Here is a 20,116-nt window from a genome sequence, read left to right as displayed (position 1 = left end):
AGAGTCGCATCTTTAATGCACACACACTAGACAGGACCTCAACATCTTTCCTGTAGCAAATCGTCCCTTATAGAATCTATACTATTGTACTATTAAACATTTCTTTTTAACTTTAGAACAGTGATGTATGTTTTTGTGCACATGATGACGGCTGTACACAATCCTTAATGCTGATTGGTTGATTTCTCACATGTGATTTATAATAACACCATACAGATGCATTAGTTGAGTGCCCCCTGCTGAACTAAGCATTGATCAACCCAGCATCTCAATATTCAGCAGGGACAGATCGGAGATGTTTCATTGCATTTTCTATTCCCCTTCTGTTCATTCTTTTCAATTTGATCTGTTATCTGTGCACATGAACTTTGTGGGTATGTTACAGCAGAATAGCTTGATACAAACAAGATTTAATTAGCTTACTTTCCCAGGCGTATGACAATTATTTTCTGCATTTATTTTATGCAAATGTCAAAAAAAAAAAAAAAAGTCAGTTTCCATGCAGATGTCAGGCAGTCGCCTTGTTCTGAGAGGCACAGACACAGCACAGTTTAATTAAGGCTAGCTCAGAAACTCTCCGCAGTAATGTAATGGAGTGGGTACAGAGCTATCTACACAGGGCCAACACACCTGATTGCATTTCAATTCAGTGAGAAAAAAAAAGAATTACTGCATTATAAAATAGCAGACCATGAAGCGTGTTCTTCGTTGATTGGGCTGATTTACCATTAAAAAAGAAAGAAGTGAAGAAACAGGGCAGCAGTGTGGAGTAGTGGTTAGGACTCTGGACTCTTGACTGGAGGGTCGTGGGTTCAATCCCAGGTGAGGGACACTGCTGCTGTACCCTTGAGCAAGGTACTTTACCTAGATTGCTCCAGTAAAAACCCAACTGTATAAATGGGTAATTGTATGTAAAAACAATGTGATATCTTGTAACAATTGTAAGTCGCCCTGGATAAGGACGTCTGCTAAGAAATAAATAATAATAAACAGCTGCTTGGATTTGTGATGATCGCTGCTTTTCTTAGACTCTGTGGAGAACAGCGATCCACACAAACCCAAGCAGCTGCTTATTCAGCAGTTTAACTGGGAATGGTAAATTAGCCCAATCAACATTGATGACCCTCACCTGTGGAGAGAATAATTGAATAACCAGTTTGTGCAGCTCTAATAATCAATGTGTGTGTTTTTTTAAGCCTGCTAGTGCCAGCATTACCTACATTGAGATATTGAAGTACAGCAGAACCTCAGACTTACAAACACCTTGGGAATGGAGGCTGTTTGTAAGTATGAATGTCCCTGAAAATAAGTTATCATTGATTTTAATGAATGTGCACACCTACTATCTGCACCCTTATTCTGAAGAATAATTCAAGAATACAGCAAAGTAATGCAATACTCATATTGTTATGGTTTTTAAAAAAGGCACTATGTTAATCCATGTTTTTTCTGGATGTTTAAATCTTGTTTTGCTACAGTTATAATTTCAATGGTAACTTAAATGTAGCCTTTGCCCATTTATAGTACAATTTTAAAAATTCTAGAACTAAATGCATTCATGCAGCTTGCTCAGCCATTCAGTCTCCTTTGACTTAAAAAAAAAAAGTGCTTGCATTGCACACATGGTTGTTGAGTGATTGCATACTTGTGGTCGAAACTGGGGTGTTCAGTAGACCGGTCAGTTTGGTGTCAATTCAATTCTGGTGTCAGATACAACACATTGACTGTACATGCTGTAAACTGCTGTACCAGTTTTATTTTTGAAAACCACCGGGCTGAAACCAATGAACTAAAAACATTAATAGTTAAAAAAAGACAAGTGAAATGAACAGTGATCAAGATCGTGAAAGCGGTCAACAGCATGCAAATAAAATGGGTTAACTAATGACCTGTCTAGTCAAAATCCAATAAGTCTAAATGTATCACAACAAATGATGCCACATTGATCCCTTGACTGGTCTTCTAAGATGTCACTGTAAATGGATAAAAGAAGCAGCTTGCTTTACTGTAGGAGTTTTAGCTGCACTGCTGTGTAAAGTACAAAGCCGGGGGTGGATTGAACTCTTGAATGTAATCTTGAAGCCAACATGTTTTTACAGTACACTGAGAACAGCAAAGAAAGAGAAACGCAACAAGCAGATTTAACAAAACACTCAGCGCCACGTAATCCTGATAATCGGGATTGCTGCTTAAATGAGATATAACTCCAGGTGACGGTTCTTCCCAATGCTATTAATGTTGTTTAATTGGGATGTCACTTTGTTTAATTGGGATACAGTATTTTCAAATGATGATCGCTTTTCAGAGCAAGACAGGTTCGCGCAGCACAGTGCTGTGAGTACATGTTTACGCTGTGGCTTGCATAAACCACGCTGAACTCTTGAAGGAGCTGTGGTTTCTCAGGCTGCTGTGGCAAAGACAGTTGGAGTGTCAACATCGCAGGTGCGATTCATTTTGTTTAGGAATACAAAAAACATTGACTGGTATTTTTAATGATGTATTTAACAGTTAATCATAATGTGATGTGATTTCATTCTTTTTCTTTTCATTGTCATCTCAACTGCCTCGCATTTAATTGAGACAGCCGCTTATTCAGGATATTTCTCCTGATAAACGGTGCCGACAGTAATCATGCAACACACGTAGCTACAGTATAGGCCCTAAAAGCCTACTTTTGGTTGAAAACAGAAGTATCTATCATTCTATTTTCACATATAACTTCATGGATAAGCTACCTTTGGGGGTGGTAACAAAATGGACTGTCAGCAAGGTCTGGGTGCACTGGAGATTGAACTGTGGGAGAATGGAAGAGAGCTAAAAGCTACACACTGCTGTCCGCAGTTTCAATGGAATTCACTCTATAAATGGAATGTTTAGGCCAGTTCTAGAAGTGGAAGCTAATGAAGCCTTTCACTTTTGGAATCTTATTACATCATTGACTTGGCACGTGATCATAACCCTAATACCATGCAGGGTATGGTTTCAAAAGTGTTTACTCCATAATTGCATTTTTAGACTTTAAATAACCTAGTCACACCATTGCACAGCAGTTTGATCCATTTCTGGTTTTACTATGAATTTAATAAGACACACCTGAGCTTGTTATCTATACACTGTGGCTAATCAAGCTTATAGTAAAACCTGGAATGGGGGAAACTGCTCAGTACCTAAATAATGCATGATTATCATCATGTGATAAAAACGGGACTGTGAATCAAAATCATGTGGTTTCAAAGCCTGTTTATCTAAGGGAAAACTGTAAGTCAAATGGTTATTTTTTAGCTGTTCACCCTACTACATGCAGATTCTCTTTTTCAGTCTGCTTTGTGAAATGTGTTTGAAGTGACTCCATGTCTCCTCTGGGGGCTGCAACAACCTCGATGACATTTTCACAGGAGCCACTGAGACGAAACGTCATCAGCAATGGATGATGCAATGGTAGGCAACCCAAAGAGCTGTTGTGTGAGAATGACCCCTCACGTTAATCACTGTTAGGGATGTAGCCACTGTATAGATCAGCTGAAGTGAGGAGCTTCGTGTGGTGTGGGTGAGTCCAGATTTATCTGACTGATTCCAGATCGGCTCTACAGCAACCCCATCCTGTTGCCTTGCTTTGATCAAAGGCTGCAGGAGCATCAAAGAAAAAAGCATTAAAAATGTCCTGATAAAGAAAACTCACAAATACTGTTATACTTTCTTATCATCCTCGCTCAGGGCTGCACAGTCCTCTACACTGACTGTATGTGTGAGATCTGTTCCACCCTCCCTCAGAGAGGTGTGTACAGTGCTAACCTCATAGCTCAACAGAGTAGGCTGGTGAGTGTTGTCAATGCTCACTGCAATCAAGTTTTTTTTTTTTAATAGGCATTAATGGAGTCCTCAATAAGGCTTCAACATGGATGAGAAGGGGAAACAGACACCAAACTTAGCTGAAGTGGGTTGGTTATCAGCAATTAAAAGGGGTCATGAAAAGCACTAGGTTTCCAATGAGGCTGCATTGTACTTTCATAATAATATTGCTCATTCCGCATGTATCTATTAAAAAGCAGAGCAGCCACTTTCCAAAAGTATCAGTGATTTATTTGTGTGTTGTGACCTCTGCTTATCTCACCAGCAGGGGTCACAATAGTGTCACATGACACAGATGGAAAAAGCCCATTGGGATCCCATTATCATCCCAGTGTACCAAAAGCGTCCCATCAGCAGATTACAGCATTTCCAGCCGTCCATAGCTGCTTGATGGATTTGGAACCCATATTCCACTGTGGTCCTCATTTAGTACTGGTGGTCTAACCCTATTTGGTAAGGACTAACCCTAACCCTAACCCTTACCCTGACCCTAACCCTAATTCTTAACTCTTAACCTGAAACACTTAACTGCAAATAAGATGACCACTGATTACCTTTCAACACTGCAGATCTGAACAGAAATCTAGGAAAGATAACCCCACTCTAGGTTGGTTGTATATACCATGTTTATGATTTTTTAAGTAATCTCATTATGTGGGGTTGCTCTTACTGTACAGACTCCTACACAGCACTGAAACAGTTACACCTCTTAAACGTCCCTTTATGAAGCCACATGGATTTCAGTCAACAGCCTCGCTGACTGGGGTGAGTGACACGGCAGGGAGCTTTCCCACATTTTCAAAGCAGGCGACCGTGCCCCCCCCCCCCCCCCGTCTTAAAAGTCCTTCGGAGGAATGGGATGACAGATTGGAGAAAATGTATGGTTTAGTTCCTGAATCAACACAACTGCCATGTGTAGCTCTTGGCTCGACGCCACGCTGGAGAAAATGGTCGTGTTGCAAAGAGCATAGACCCATCAGCCATGACATCTTTATGAGTTTTTGTTCTATTTCTGGAGCGCAGACTCTTACCAGGAAGGATAAAGAAGCAACTCCCTTAATCAGACTGCAAAGAGTTTCTTGTAGCATAGCTAGCAACGTCTAGGGGTAAATTCAATAAAAAAAAACGATATCCCTTTACATTTTTTTTTTTTTACAGAGCTATACATAGGTCCCAAGTTTCATCAAGATGGTCCAGACTATTTCTTGAGATAATATTGGACAATGATTAATTTAAGTTACTAAAATTACATAAAATGATATAATTTGCAACTTGAATTAAGAACCCATCAATGAATGGAGTGTACATATAATCGTACGTTGATAATAACAAACTTTTTGTTACATCTCCCAAACAGTGATCTTACATATACTGTCGCGGGTCTGCAGGTTTTAATGAAATGCAGGTCACTTGGGTGGTGTGCTATACAATCTACCAGTACTAGAAATAGCTTCATATCTAACTGCTCAAGACATGTATCCCCAAGTTATCCCACTGCTCCGTGAAAGGTAGGGATGGGGTGGAAAGGGTGGGAACAGGGAATTTTCCTTCTCGACTTGTAGTTTTACTGCAGAAATGTCCCTTTTCACAAGGTCCAGTGTGTCAGACCCAGTGCACCGCGGAGATGAAGAGATGCTTTTTCTTCAAAGCATGTGGTGTGGTTTGCAGGCTCAGTGCCCAGATCCAAGCCGGCTCCTTGGTCTCAGCTCACTTCCTTGGAATTTGAGTGGTTTTCTCCTCAGCTTCATCTATTCAATCTCTTTCTCTCCTGCCAATAAAACTTTGGCTTGCTTGTGACACGTGGCTCCAAGGCATGCAGAAGCACTAGAGCTCAGTTAAAAGGACTGAAAGCTAACAAATTAGTTAAGTGAATATCACCTGGAAGGCAGTGCGGTTTGCTGTGCTTTTAAGTTACAATTCATCTGTAATTAATAGTGTAGTCCTAAATTCCTGGTGCCTGCCAGGCTAACTGGTTGTAATCTTAAGACCTCTGAAGGTGCAGTTCACTAAAACTGTTATCTCCATCATGTTGGACCACAAGTATTAGATTTCCCTGCCCCCCCCCCCTCTTTCAGGGGCAAAATAGAACAGAGATCAGCGTGGCAAAGGTAGTAATTAATAGGGCACAGTCTGTTCAGACATTATAAAGCTCTGTTTATTACCTTAGCAGCCCCTGTGGAGTTTGCCAGAGACCTCAAGTGATTACACAAATAGCACATGTGAAGAAACAGTGAAGGTTAGACTCTGAGTGCGCTTTCTACTCAGAGCTAATGTTTACAGCCTGTGCCAAAGGCAGTGTGTTCTATCCAGAAGAGCCAGGGAAGAAAAGGCACCGTGATCGAGCTGTAGCCAGGAATACCCCATTTAACCCTCATAGCAGCACCTCCTAGGCACCAATGTGTATTTTGGCACACCTTATTCCTGAAAGTACTGGCATCGTTTGGGCATCAACTGATCAGGGATGTGTAACTGTAGTATGGAGAACTTATATGGCGATGTTTAATCTGTCTACCCTAAATTATTAAAATTACATTTCGAATAAATACGAGATAAGCGCCAACAACAGCATTGATTTAAAATGATATCATTTGCAACTTGAATTGAGAACCCATCAATGAATGCAGTGTACTGTTCATGCAATCTGAACTGTACAAACAAGACTTTGTGGCTGATGACTGTACAGATGCGGAGGACTCTGGTCTTGTGCTGCGCACTGAGGCAGGAACCAGCCAAGATTTACCTTAAATCCAATCTTCCATGTAAGTTGAGGGTTGTACAATGACTGTCGTGGCTCAATGCCAATTCTGGTGGTCACCGTTTTCAATGTGGGGTTTGTGCCGATGATGATACTGAATTATTCTTTAGAAATAAAACGCTGCCAGTCACTGCTAACAGTGTTGAGCAGGATTGGAAATAGAGAAACCCAGGCAGCATATCTGGGCTGAATGAACAGGGATATCGTTTTCGTTCAGTTATTAACAAGCTGGAACAACCATGCTTAATTACCTTTATAATAATATCTCACAGGGCCCCTTAATATAATTTCACAATGCTAGTGATTTAGCTTTTCCTGTGTGTTTTACTATGCTTTCCTGCACTTGGCTAGGCACTTATTAAGTTGTAACACTTTGTAAATGGCACAGACTAAATAAAAAAGCAGCTTACTAGTGTGTGTCTGCCTGGCCCTCTGCTGCTGACACGTGGAAAGGGAATTACATTCAGAAGTGTTTATTTTTTCTTTGCTTTAATGACTATTATAAATCACATATCAGAAAATCAACCAATCACAGTGAAGTAGTTGCCAAAATTCCAGTACATGGTAAGGCAAGCGCAGTGTATTGAGGAGGAGAGTTTTTTCCTGTGAGTGTTTGCAGATGAGAGTACGTGCTGCAGAGAAAGCAAAAGCAGCCGAATAATAAAACTAATAATAAAACGACGCCCATTGAGTCCTCAAGTCTCCCGAGCCATGTGGGGAATTGCTGCGGTGAGGAGAAAAGCAAAATAAGCCATTCCAAATTGGGAGAACATCGGAGGGGGGAAATAATAATTGGACACAATAAATTTGAAAAAAAGAATATTATTCTGACATGCGCAGGGTCACCAGTTCACGCCCAACCTCCTCCTTTACATATGCAACTAATATAGGCCAGCTTTGAACCTAGTTATAATGTTGCTAGCGCTAATAAGTGACAAGAAAATGGATTGTAAAACCATGGTAATCACTCATTTAATAGTGAGGCCAGTGATAATGTTGCTCTATCACTCAATGAAATACTAAAGCATTACCTATTTATTTGTATTTTTTTCCCTAATTCTTTCACCCACTTGCAAACTCTAAAATCGTGCTCATTTAACAACGTTAAATCTCGTTTTACACTCTGTGGTTTTGTACAGGATGAAATGCAAGCACCACATACTGCATCGCCACATGTGGTTATGATTGAGTAGTGGCTGCCAGCATAAGGTCTCGCACACCACGCTATCGAAAGCTGCAATGAAGCACAGACTGGGACAGTCTTGAGTGATTTTATCAAGGCGGTGGATTGGAGGGAGGAGTTATTTGCTAGTCTGCTCAACATGTATCTGCAATCAATCACTGACGTGCTAGCGATCCACGTCTGCGCTGCAGGAAACAGAATTCAGCAACACAAAGTGCTGTTTTATCTCATTAAAATAACTACGATTACATCCGAGACTGTGATTTGGGATCTGTTTTTAATAACTAAATAGTCCATGTTCTTTCTTCCAGATGTTCAATAACGTAATGACACTCCTCCTAGTAGATGATCAGTTAATAATACTGACATCAGCATCAGACTCATACTCACCACTCCACTACAGAGCTTCAGTTGAATGGTAAGGCGTTCGTCTTTGAAACGGATGGTTTGCGGTTCGCGTCCAGTCCTTGCCTTTCCATTCAATTCAATGGGCTGAGATGCCAGATCATTACAACATAAGTGAAGCCAGTCATATTGAGCCAATTTTAATTATCTAATCTATGGCGGATCTTAATACCGCCACACCTTTACAAACCTTATTTTTTGCCGACCTATTTTCACTCTATTTGTATTGTATGTTAATATGTGGGCCAATAAGTTATTATTAGAGAATGCTGTTAATTTAATTAAACATGGATTGAAAGTGGCTTCCACAAAGAGCTTGAGCAGTCAGCACAGAACTGCACTTCCAAGAGTCAAGATAGCAAGTATTTATGGTGTCTACAGCAGTGTGCACATTTATGAGAGCACCCCATTGCTTCTGTTGTTTTGAAATTCTGCATATCAAATCAAACCACTGGAACTGAAAAGCACTTTTTTCTCTGTTTCAAATATCTTCTGCCGTCTATAAGCAAACGTTAAAAACCAATATAGCAGACAGTTCTGCTCCCAAAATCTCTCTTGAAGTAGAACAAAGGAAATGAATCCCCTACCTTCCTCTGCAACGGTGTAGCTCTCTGTTGCTCCCTGTGGCAGACTCCAGTCCACGGCAGGGGCACTCAGCTGCTTTGACCTCTGAACCCTGTCTTCACTGCTTGAAACCGGGTTCCGCGGCTCTCCTGTCTCCTGTTCACCGTGTTCCGCAAGCTGTCAAAGAAACAGACACAGAACATCACTCACACCGTCTCACCCAAGTGTGGAGCTGCCAGTAGTTCACCCCCTATTCTCTGTCGCTTCCCAACCACTGACTCACTGTGTGAGACCCTGAGCAAGTCGCTTAACCTCCTTGTGCTCCGTCCTTCGGATGAGACATAAAACCGAGATCCTATTGTAAGTGACTCTGCAGCATCTGCTAAATTATTGACCATTATTGAAACTCTGTACAATTTGTATAAGTGACTGTGATAGGGTTGAATGGCAATGACATTTAAAATGATTGATTAGCAGCTACAAATAATCAGGATAATCCTCTAATGACCTCTGTTTGACTTTCTCCCTAGCTAGTAGTTCTTTTTATCTCACATCCTCATTTTTACTGTTGTTCTCAGGCTGCGTTTTAAAACCATACCACTATTCTCTCCCACAATAGAGTGGGGACTGAATTAGTAATTTTCCGATGCCCAGATTAGTTACAATGTCCCTCCCTCCTCCCAAGCATCTCCTTCTGGGCAAACTCAGTTGCAAAAGTATTTTTTCATTAAATTCCTAACTTGGTTTAAAACACTTGTGGTCCAAAACATAATACAGCGAAGAAATAGAACACTGTTTTGGAAAATCCTTTGCCTGGGCATGTGAAAGTGAAGGTGAATATTTATTTTTTTTAAACTGCCCTTGATAAAACACATTTTCCTGTTAAACAAGGCCAGAGGTCTGTAGGTAAAAATGTGTTAGAGAGTGTTTAGTAAGCGTTCAGTTCGAGGTTAGTATGTTTTACAGTCAGGCTTTATTTTTACCGCGATTGAGAAAAGTAGTCGCAGTATCATTGCCACTTGAAGTGTTTTACAAATGCTTAGTCCGGCACACACTCTTCACTGCTCTCTTCATTCTCTGTAATACTTTCTATTGTAATGTCTGTGTGGTGTTAATCACAGCACCTGCTTGCAGTGTTGCTCTCTCACTGTGGTCCTCACTGTCTCTACAGTATGTGCTGAAGAGCAGTTTGAATTTAGTAACTTCTGCCCTAGGAAAGTATATAATTGCAGACAAATTAGCATCAAATTACAGCACACTTAAAAAGTTAAATACAAAACCATTTAAAAGACATTTTCATGATAAAACCTGTGTAATAATGGCTACAAACTGAACAGAGATGCAATATTCATGGACCTTGCTGATCGCATTAAAAATAAACTAGAAATATTTCAGTTTTTAATTTTACAATTAAGTGAACAGCCATGAGCGTAGATGTGTCCCCACGGATCAACCCACTTTACTCGTTCCCATGGAAACCCACCACTGCGACAATACCCAAACATAATCACTTCCTGGAACTGGAAGAAACTGACACAGCTGCCAATTAGCATGTTTTAACTTGGCAGCTTGAGTTAGGGCCCTTAGAAGCAGTCTCGTCACACCACGGTCTGCTAATTCCAGTTTTATTGAAGTTTAAAATCGAAAAAGGAACATACAGTAATATATGCTCACCACCCAACACAGACTCCCAAAGTATTTATCCAAAAGAGCAATTAAATTCAGAATAAGCTCCTGTAACAGGGTGATGTTACATACGTGGGTCGGCAGACACAGAGCATTGGGTGTTGACATGGTGCACAGGCACGGAGATTTAATTACACAAGTGCTGACACTAGGGTACCAGCAATGGTAGCCCTAGCGTCAGATTTAATAAAGAAAAGAAAAGCTAAAAATAAAAGTTTGCCACACAAGGCGAGCGCTAGTCTCACTAAAAGAGACATCCCGCTCCAGGAACCTACCACACTACGCAAACCCTCTCTATACATAAGAACATAAGAAGAAGAACATAAGAAAGTTTACAAACGAGAGGAGGCCATTCAGCCATCTTGCTCGTTTGGTTGTTAGTAGCTTATTGATCCCAGAATCTCACCAAGCAGCTTCTTGAAGGATCCTAGGGTGTCAGCTTCAACAACATTACTGGGGAGTTCCAGACCTCACAATTCTCTGTGTTCTGAATGCCCCTTTATCTAATCTCCATTTGTGACCCCTGGTCCTTGTTTCTTTTTTCAGGTCAAAGAAGTCCCCTGGGTCGACATTGTCTATACCTTTTAGGATTTTGAATGTTTGAATCAAATCGCCACTTAGTCTTCTTTGTTCAAGACTGAATAGATTCAGTTCTTTTAGCCTGTCTGCATACGACATGCCTTTTAAACCCGGATAATTCTGGTCGCTCTTCTTTGCACTCTTTCTAGAGCAGCAATATTCTTTTTGTAACGAGGTGACCAGAACTGAACACAATATTCTAGGTGAGGTCTTACTAATGCATTGTAAAGTTTTAACATTACTTCCCTTGATTTAAATTCAACACTTCTCACAATATATCCGAGCATCTTGTTGGCCTTTTTTATAGCTTCCCCACATTGTCTAGATGAAGACATTTCTGAGTCAACATAAACTCCTAGGTCTTTTTCATAGTTCCCTTCTTCAATTTCAGTATCTCCCATATGATATTTATAATGCACATTTTTATTGCCTGCATGCAATACTTTACACTTTTCTCTATTAAATTTAATTTGCCATGTGTCTGCCCAGTTCTGAATGCTGTCTAGATCATTGCTGCTGCAACAGTGTTTGCCACCCCTCCTATTTTTGTGTCGTCTGCAAATTTTACGAGTTTGCTTACAATACCAGTATCTAAATCATTAATGTAGATTAGGAATAGCAGAGGACCTAATACTGATCCCTGTGGTACACCACTGTTTACCTCGCTCCATTTTGAGGTTTCTCCTCTAATCAGTACTTTCTGTTTTCTACATGTTAACCACTCCCTAATCCATGTGCATGCATTTCCTTGAATCCCTACTGCGTTCAGTTTGAGAATTAATCTTTTATGCGGGACTTTGTCAAAAGCTTTCTGGAAATCTAAATAAACCGTATGGTTTGCAATTATCCATTTTCAATGTTGCATCCTCAAAAAAGTCAACCAGGTTAGTTAGACACGATCTCCCTTTCCTAAAACCATGCTGACTGTCTCCCAGGATATTGTTACCATACAGGTAATTTTCCATTTTGGATCTTATTATAGAATAAGAACCCGTCGCAGCATCCCTTATAAAAGTTTACAACATAAACCTGCCTGTAAAAAAAAGTAAGCGGTCGGGGAGCGGTATGGTTTATTTTATTTATGTAGGGGGAAGACCGTTTATCAAGAACTTCCACCGTAAAACCATGCATTGGCAGAAATCTTGCATTTATTTATTTATTTAAATATAACAAATATAATAAAGTCCAAGCTGACGTCAGTGTTACATTCACAATAACAGCAAGCACCTAAAAGCAGCGTTCGTGCAAACGAATTGATCCCGCGGTCTGGGAAGCAATTCGCTTCATCAGGGTCATTACGAGCCCCTGAAACCACCCCACAGCACCCCAGTTTGATAACCCCTGCACTACAACGAGACAGAGCGCATTGTATCTTCAAAAGTGAAAGAACCTTGTACCGACCTCAATGTTTTAACGTCTTTAAAAAGAAAAATGTACACAGACCGCTGCTTGTTATGGTTCAGTGATGGTTCATGAAGCTCAGCCTCCGTTGTGTGCTGTTTTAGGGGAGAGTAATGTACTGAGTAGCTGGATTATTGTTAACATTGGTAGTAGATCATGTCTGTGTAAATATGTCAGCTTCATGTCAAAATTGAGCTACGTGATTTATATCCGCTGGGCCACATGGAAGAAATCCCATCTGATCTGTATGTAAATGTAAATGGATTTTTAAAACTTTGCACTGTTGATTTTTCACAGCAGGGTCATTTTGATTTTACCAGCAGCTAATCTAAACACCATCACTGTTTAACCCAATATTAATCCAACTGGGAGATTTCTTGAACCACTTTTTTTAACAGCAGAAAAGATAATAGACTTCACTTCCATGTATTTGTATCGTTTGGTTATATATTTAAGGGTGAGGATATTTAGATTTCTATTCATACAGATAGTACAATGTTATTATGCACAGTTACAATGTACTTAACATGAATTAAGTACATTGTAACTATGCATAATAGCATTGTAATTATGTGTAAGTACACATGTATTTACTAAGTAACTACTGGACTGGAGGGAGCACCCTTTCTCTTAGGGGGTGAGGGAGCAGTTCGGTCTCCATGCCTCAAGCCCACCCTGGACTGGAGGGAGCACCCTTTCTCTTAGGGGGTGAAGGTGAGTGAATAATTTGCCTGACAGCTAAATACAGACCCCTGAACTTTTGACATTGAAATGTATTTAAGTACTTTATTCCATTGTTCTTTCTGCTGTCTTTCAATGAGTTAGCTGATCAAAGCAATGCATTACAAAAGACTTCCAACAGATAACACTGGCTTTGATGCTACAGTTTGACATGTTTAATTGGGACATTGTGTAAGGCAAGTATTCTTGTGTTATTCACTTGTGTTTTGCTGTAATTTCACATTTTCACACAATTAGCTGACAAGGCCTGGAGAGAGAACAAAAAGGTGTCGTTTTTTAAATGTATTTCAGATGTTGTAACTAAAATTTCAAATCAATTTCCTTAACTTTTAATTTTGCCCATTATAAGGTCAGTTTCCCTACTTTTGCATCCGTTGTTTTTAATGCAAGCACTATCTTTAAAACAACGACAGTCTTCAGTGTGTTGTTCAGCATTATAAAATGTGATCAATATTAAAAGATCATATTGATTAAAGATGGGGCTCACATTAAGGAATTAGCAGTAAACCTGAAATAGTGGGTTTAAAAAGTGAATTCTTCAGCTAGAGCCTGTGGTAATTCAAATGTGAAACGAGTTCTATAGTAAATATTTTAGTGTTTCGGTTGACAGGCAGAATTCCCAATTCCCATCTCATGTGCATTCCAGCAGTCAGATATTTAGTTTCCAGACCATAGCATAATCATCTCCAACTTTCCCCAGTATGTATTCCACAGCAGCCTTGCCAATGGCTTTCCCTGCCTATAACTGGAAGAAGGAACCGCATTGTGTTGATTCAGCTGCAGACAACCTGAGACAGTCTGAGCATCACCAGTGGTTCATTTGATCCCAAATCCGGCACATTTCTGTCTGACAGGCGAGAATTATACAGTTTACAAATGATGAACCGTACATAATATGTACAGTAAAAAAAAACACGCTGTCCTGTTTCATGACAATATGTTTTAGGATGTGACATCTATGAGCAAGAACATTTTTTTACAACCCAAATGGCCAAAGGCCAAAAAACTAGCGACCTACAACAGCAGTGTCGTCGCGCCTGTTCATCAGATTAGTCGACCCTCCACTGGTATTAGTCAAACCTGTAGATTATATTAAAACACGGCTAGACAAAGGTGGGCATGCAGCTACCAGCAATAAGACAAGAAACCAACAAGCAGAACCTGAAACACATATGAGAATGACTGAGCCCTGCACTGGTAAATAGTGTGTGTTATGAAATGTGTAAATAAAGATCGTATAACTTGAATTTAAGTTTGGCAGGGATGGGGTTAAAATCTCATATCTGCCAAATCCTGGTGCAGAATGTGGCTGGGGCTTAATTGAGGTCAAATTTAGCCCAGCCGCATGCTGTAAAAGGACCACCAAACCCTTTGTTTGGGGAGTGGAGTTTGGGAGAACGGGTGTGTGTGTGTGTTTCAGTGAAGGCGGTTGCGTGGCATGACACAAGAGCTGTTTGTTTAAAGTCTTTTTGTTTAAACCTTTTATTTTGGCCCTTGTCCCAATGTTTCTTTCATTTCTGTTTTGGAAATAAAAGTGTGTTTTTCTGCTTAAACTGTGTTTTGCTTTCCTACCGCTAACCAGCCTTGGCTGCAATGCTACTCTGCTACAGGGAGCTCCTGTAGATCAAGGTCAGTACATTAGGTCCACAAACAAAAATGCTATTCCCCTTCCTTAATTATGAGGTCTGTTATCTTGTTGTTTACAATCTAACCCCTGAGGATCACTGTGCCATGAGAGAGGGGGAGAGAGACAGGGAGAGAGGGTTAGACAGGGAGAGACGTGGGGATCGAGTGAGACAGCCACGTTGAAGAATAGGGTCAATATTTCACCCTGACTGGGGCAGGATTCATCTAGTTTAAGGAACCCAGAATTTAGAACACTGCTTTACCATCCATCAACCCCCTAAACATTCAAACATACAAACTAATCCTGCTTGAACTGTATTCAGCATTAATATGAGACATAAAAACGAGGTCCTATTGCAAGTGCAGCAGCAATTGTGATGCATAGTTCACCCCCAAGTCTCTGTAAGTCGCTTTGGATAAAAGCGTCTGCTAACTAAATAATAATAATAATAATAATAATAATAATAATAATAATAATAATAATAATAATAATAAATCATGCAAGGAAACCAGTGCTTAAATGCTGTCTGATATAAATCAGACTCATTGCACTGCACAGAAGTTTCTCTGCTTTGGTTACAAGGTAATTTCATGGGGTATTGGGTTCATGTTTCTCCTGAGAGATTATATATTTTTCTAGCTTATTCAAAACCAATGCATATTAATTAAAATATACTTTTTTTCCCCATGTGACAAGAAAAAAAAATACCTTTCTCAAATAATAGTAAAAATGAGGACTCGTTTCTTACCTGGGCTCTCAAAAAGTGTATTTTTGGTCTAAGAACCCTTTCCTAAATAAGGATGTCTTCATACTCGGTTCTGACAATACACAAGCTTGCTAGCTGAAGCTTTGCCTGTGCATTACATTCATATATTTATTTATTTAAGCAGGGCCTCATTCCTAAGGGGGTTCTGGCCAGGCTATGAAAACAGGGCTCAGCTCAGCACATGACTAAAACACTCTAGAGGACGAATGGCAAAGCATGTCCCCATGGGGTGCCTCGTGTACAGCTTTAAAATGGAAAACGGAAGATATAGATTTTAAGGGGCTATTCAAATCACAGCAGGAGCATTTTTTTCAGCTACATTGTTTCTATTAGACTGGGAATGTGTTCTGGTTCTGGGCCCCATTTACCATGCAGAGAGGTTGCAGTTATGACACTGGAGTCATTCAAGAAGAAATGAAATGGTGCCCTGGGGCTAATGTTGCAAAGTTCCTTCAGTAGACTATACAGACTTCTCCTTCTCAGTGTCTCTTCCGTTGTGTTCTTAACAAGGTCTACTCAATAAGTGGAGTGGATGGCTTTATTGCTTCTTGTAGTAGTTTTCTGTGTTTAAAAAGGGCTCTATAATAAATATGGACTCATCCAGTAAAGTCATGCAGTCAGGAACGTGCCGATTCGAATCCTGGTGGTGCCAAGTTGTCCATCTCAGCTGGGAGAGTGAACTTCTTGCTCCTGTGGCTGGCAGCAGAAATTGGGGGCACCCTTTTATTTTCAGGGGGTGACATTCGAATTTGGTATTTCAAATTTGGTAGAAAAAAAAGAGGGATACAACTGACAAACTATTTATAAAACATAAATACAAGGAGGAATGATGTCTTGATGGTACAGGCTTTTCACCTTTCTGTCTGCCACGAAATTAAACCAATTGAAACATTTTTCAAAAAATCTTCAAACAAGAATTTACCAGCAAAATTGTTAACACAAGCACTAGCCGAAAAACATTTGTGTCCTTGCCTTCATACTTCAGAAGTTATGATTAATACGTCAGTGTTAAAGTAATGGGTGCACTAGCTACCTACGCACACAACGCAAACAGGAATACAGCCTTACAAATATCTTAACCATTTGCAAGAAACTGTTACACTACAGAAAGGCATTTAGCATTTGTCAATTAGGCTTTCTTACAGAATGAGTTACGGATAGAATCCGGTTGCAAGACTCAATGTGTGAAGAAACTGATAGTTAGAGAAATGGAAACGCCTCTCACATCCAGCTTTCTTAAGCATTTGCCAGAAACCATCTTACTCACATTCCAGCTGGTAAGTTTGTCTACCTGACCTGTAAGAAATTGATGACATTCCAGCTGATTCTTGTCCTCCTGCAGCCCCCCCCCCTAACTGGGGGCCTCATTGCCAGAAAATATTGCAATCAAAAACTGGGTGTCGTCTTTCAAATTAGATTTCCATACGCAGCCAATCAAAGTGTCTGTGCTATCCTGCCCTGATGAGCATGTGTTTTACATCTTATATTTATCATCATGTAATCAAAGAAACTACAAAATGATTTCGCAAAAGTCTACTGGAGGCCATAATAGTAGTACAGTAGTTCATGTTAGATTTCGAAATGTCACATTTTTCAATTTGTGTCAGTTTTTCGTTACGTATATGGAAAACGACAAAGTGGTATGTAATTCAATATGCTAACATAACATTCTTTAGCAGGTTTCATTCGACTTTATGAAGCAAAGTTAGGTCATTCTATAGGGGGATGCTAAACTTTTGGCCATAGCTGTATATTAGCAAGTGGATCCTATTTGCAAAATGTTTTAAAGACGGCTGGTAAAACCTTATCTAAGGTTAGATATATAATAAACTCAACCCTTCTTTAATATCAAACCACATTGTATTATTTAAAGTTGTTTAAAATATGCTACACAATATGTTTCCATTTTTACTAGCAGTCTTTCTCAGTGTCTTCAGTGTTATATAAGTCTTGTAGTTGAAACATATCAAGCATCTTTTATCATCATTTCTAAATTTAGCACTATTGCAACATGTTCGGGAGGACTTTTGATGTATTTAATCTAAAAAACAGAACATTTCAGTATTACAATATATCAAATTGCGTAACACATTGCAATTTGTGATTCAGACATTAATGTTTGGTGAGGTGTCTTGAATTAAGACTATATATATATATATATATATATATATATATATATATATATATATATATACATATTTCATGGTGCTGCATGCACTGACCACCCCACTAAGCTGGCACCCATGCCCACTTACCCACTGCTGACTGGGGAGTGCCAGTGAGCTCAGCATGTCTGCCATCGCACCCAGCATCTGATCCGTTCGACCCAAATTCTTCTGCAGCGCGTTCATGCTTCAGAATACTGTGCAAGAGTAGCAGCTGGATCAAATCCCTCTTTCTAAATCCTGTGCTGTCCCACTTCAGCTCGCATTACACCTTTCGAAAAAACACAGATTTCCAGGGAACCTATATAGATATATATATATATATCAACTGATGCAGTCGTCTGCACTGTATAGTATTAAGTCCAGTAGTAAGTTTTGTAAGCAGTGTAGAATGTTAGGATGACACGCCTTGTGTTCCAAACTCTCTGCTTCTTATTGGCTGGCCTCCTCTCTCTCTCCCTCCCTCTCTCTCTTAACTATTTTCAAATGACATATGTTTTCTGTATACAGAAGTCAACCTCTCCCCCCCTCCCCTCTCCAGGCAACTCACTCACTCTTTTAAAGGCAAGTCCTTTTAGCCTGGTCTGGGATTCCAGGAATCTGAGCAACAGGTTTCATTTTAACCCCTTCACCTCCAGTCATTTTTTCCATCATTGTCTTTCTGGAACTGTGAAACAGCAATAGCATGTCGTCAGTCTTCAAATTGGATAGTATATCTTCCTCACCAAGTATTTTTGCACATATTAAGGATGGCCAGCATTAGATACAGTGGTATAAAAGCAAGGTTTTCACATTCAGGCTCTTGTTATTAGTGCGAGCAGCATTGCCACTGCTTCCCTTTAATGATCTGCTAACTTGCTCTTCCATAAAAGAGTCCTCTCCAATTTTTTTTCAGTGGCAGTGGTACTAAGATCTGACATTGTTAAGATCCATTGACTGAACTCCATTATCTTAAACAACCCTCGCTTTCTGGACATAAATGTTAAAAGGATATGCTGCTGCTACTCCCTGGTACAAAACCACTTCCTGTGATGTAGCATAGTGTCACACAGGAAGTAAATAGATACCAGGAAGAAACATTATGCTTGCCTATGCTTTACCATGCTTTCACTATGTTTTATTACAATTTGCTATGATTTTACTATAGGAAACTTTTATAAGGGTTAGTTTACCATGGTTTGTTTTCTTAATATGCTTTACCACACTTCTCTGCTTTCACTGTGCTTTATTACACTTTGCTGTGCCTTTACTGTGATAAACTTGTGTAAGGAACATGCATAAATATGTTAATTTCAATAGGAATATTAGGTAAGATTTAGGGGGATTATTTTGTTACAGATCTTGGGAACTTGGTAAAACAGCAAAATCTTGATCACACTTTGCTGTGCTTTTACGATGGTAAACCTTTATAAGGATAACAATGCACCTTAAATATAGACAATGCAGTCAAGACACTGCAGAGCTATAGTGGTGATAGAACAGTACAGATGTATTGCTGCTTAAGAGACAGGGCCAGTTTAAAGGAAAGCTCTTGCAGTGAACGCAGTCTTTGTCTACACTCTGGAAATCAGCTCTGTGTTCTGCTCTTTCGTTTTCTCGGGTCTTGCTTGGTCCCTCCGTTCTTTTCTACATCTGGGAAAGTTTATCTGTAACTCTATCTGAAGGCTAGAAGTTAAAATCTAGCACAGAGGGGAGGAGGGGTGAGAAGGGCAGGGAGAGAGAGAGAGAGAGAGAGAGAGAGAGAGAGAGAGAGAGAGAGAGAGAGAGAGAGTGGGGAGGGGGGTTGAGAAGGGCAGGGAGAGAGAGAGAGAGAGAGAAAGAGAGAGAGAGAGAGAGAGTGGGGAGGGGGGTTGAGAAGGGCAGGGAGAGAGAGAGAGGGAGGAGAGAGAGAGAGAGAGAGAGAGAGAGTGGGGAGGGGGGTTGAGAAGGGCAGCGAGAGAGAGAGAGAGAGAGAGAGAAAGAAAGAGAGAGAGAGAGAGAGAGTGGGGAGGGGGGTTGAGAAGGGCAGGGAGAGAGAGAGAGGGAGGGGAGGGGGGAGGGGTGATGTGTGTGTGTGTATGTATGTGTGGGGTGTGTGTGTGTGTCTGTGTGTCGGGGGTGTGTGTATGTATGTGTGGGGTGTGTGTGTGTGTCTGTGTGTCGGGGGGTGTGTGTGTATGTGTGGGGTGTGTGTGTGTGTATGTGTGTCGGGGGGTGTGTGTGTATGTGTGGGGTGTGTGTGTGTGTCTGTGTGTGTTCTTTTCGTGCTGCTTCAGATGGATAACTGTTCAGAGGTTGAACATAATCAGCTGGATTGAATGAGCTGATTAATCTGTTTTTTGCCATCATTGATTTATGTATGCTTGTAACAGGGCGAGGTGCCCTGTACATTTGATTTGTTTATTTATTTTTAGAA

At 40.2% G+C, this 20,116-nt stretch overlaps 1 protein-coding gene across 2 annotated transcripts in view; it reads right to left on the bottom strand.

Moving 5' to 3' along the window:
* Positions 1-18,083, bottom strand: part of LOC117400904 (rho guanine nucleotide exchange factor 25) — an 85,020-nt gene extending 66,937 nt beyond the window's left edge. The window contains exons 1-2 of one of the 2 annotated variants that reach the window (XM_034001259.3): positions 17,812-18,083; positions 8,780-8,933 (exon numbers count right to left, since the gene is read on the bottom strand). In XM_034001259.3, the coding sequence (XP_033857150.3) occupies positions 8,780-8,933; positions 17,812-17,907 (250 nt within the window). In that variant the 5' untranslated portion in view covers positions 17,908-18,083. The remainder of the gene's footprint in view (positions 1-8,779; positions 8,934-17,811) is intronic. The other variant, XM_034001257.3, reaches the window with a different exon arrangement.
* Positions 18,084-20,116: the final 2,033 nt, after the last annotated feature.

This window comes from Acipenser ruthenus, chromosome 45 (genome assembly GCF_902713425.1).
Source record: "Acipenser ruthenus chromosome 45, fAciRut3.2 maternal haplotype, whole genome shotgun sequence".
NCBI lineage: Eukaryota > Metazoa > Chordata > Actinopteri > Acipenseriformes > Acipenseridae > Acipenser > Acipenser ruthenus.
The sequence above is the reverse complement of the archived record's forward strand: the minus strand, read 5'-3'. Positions and strand labels throughout refer to the sequence as shown.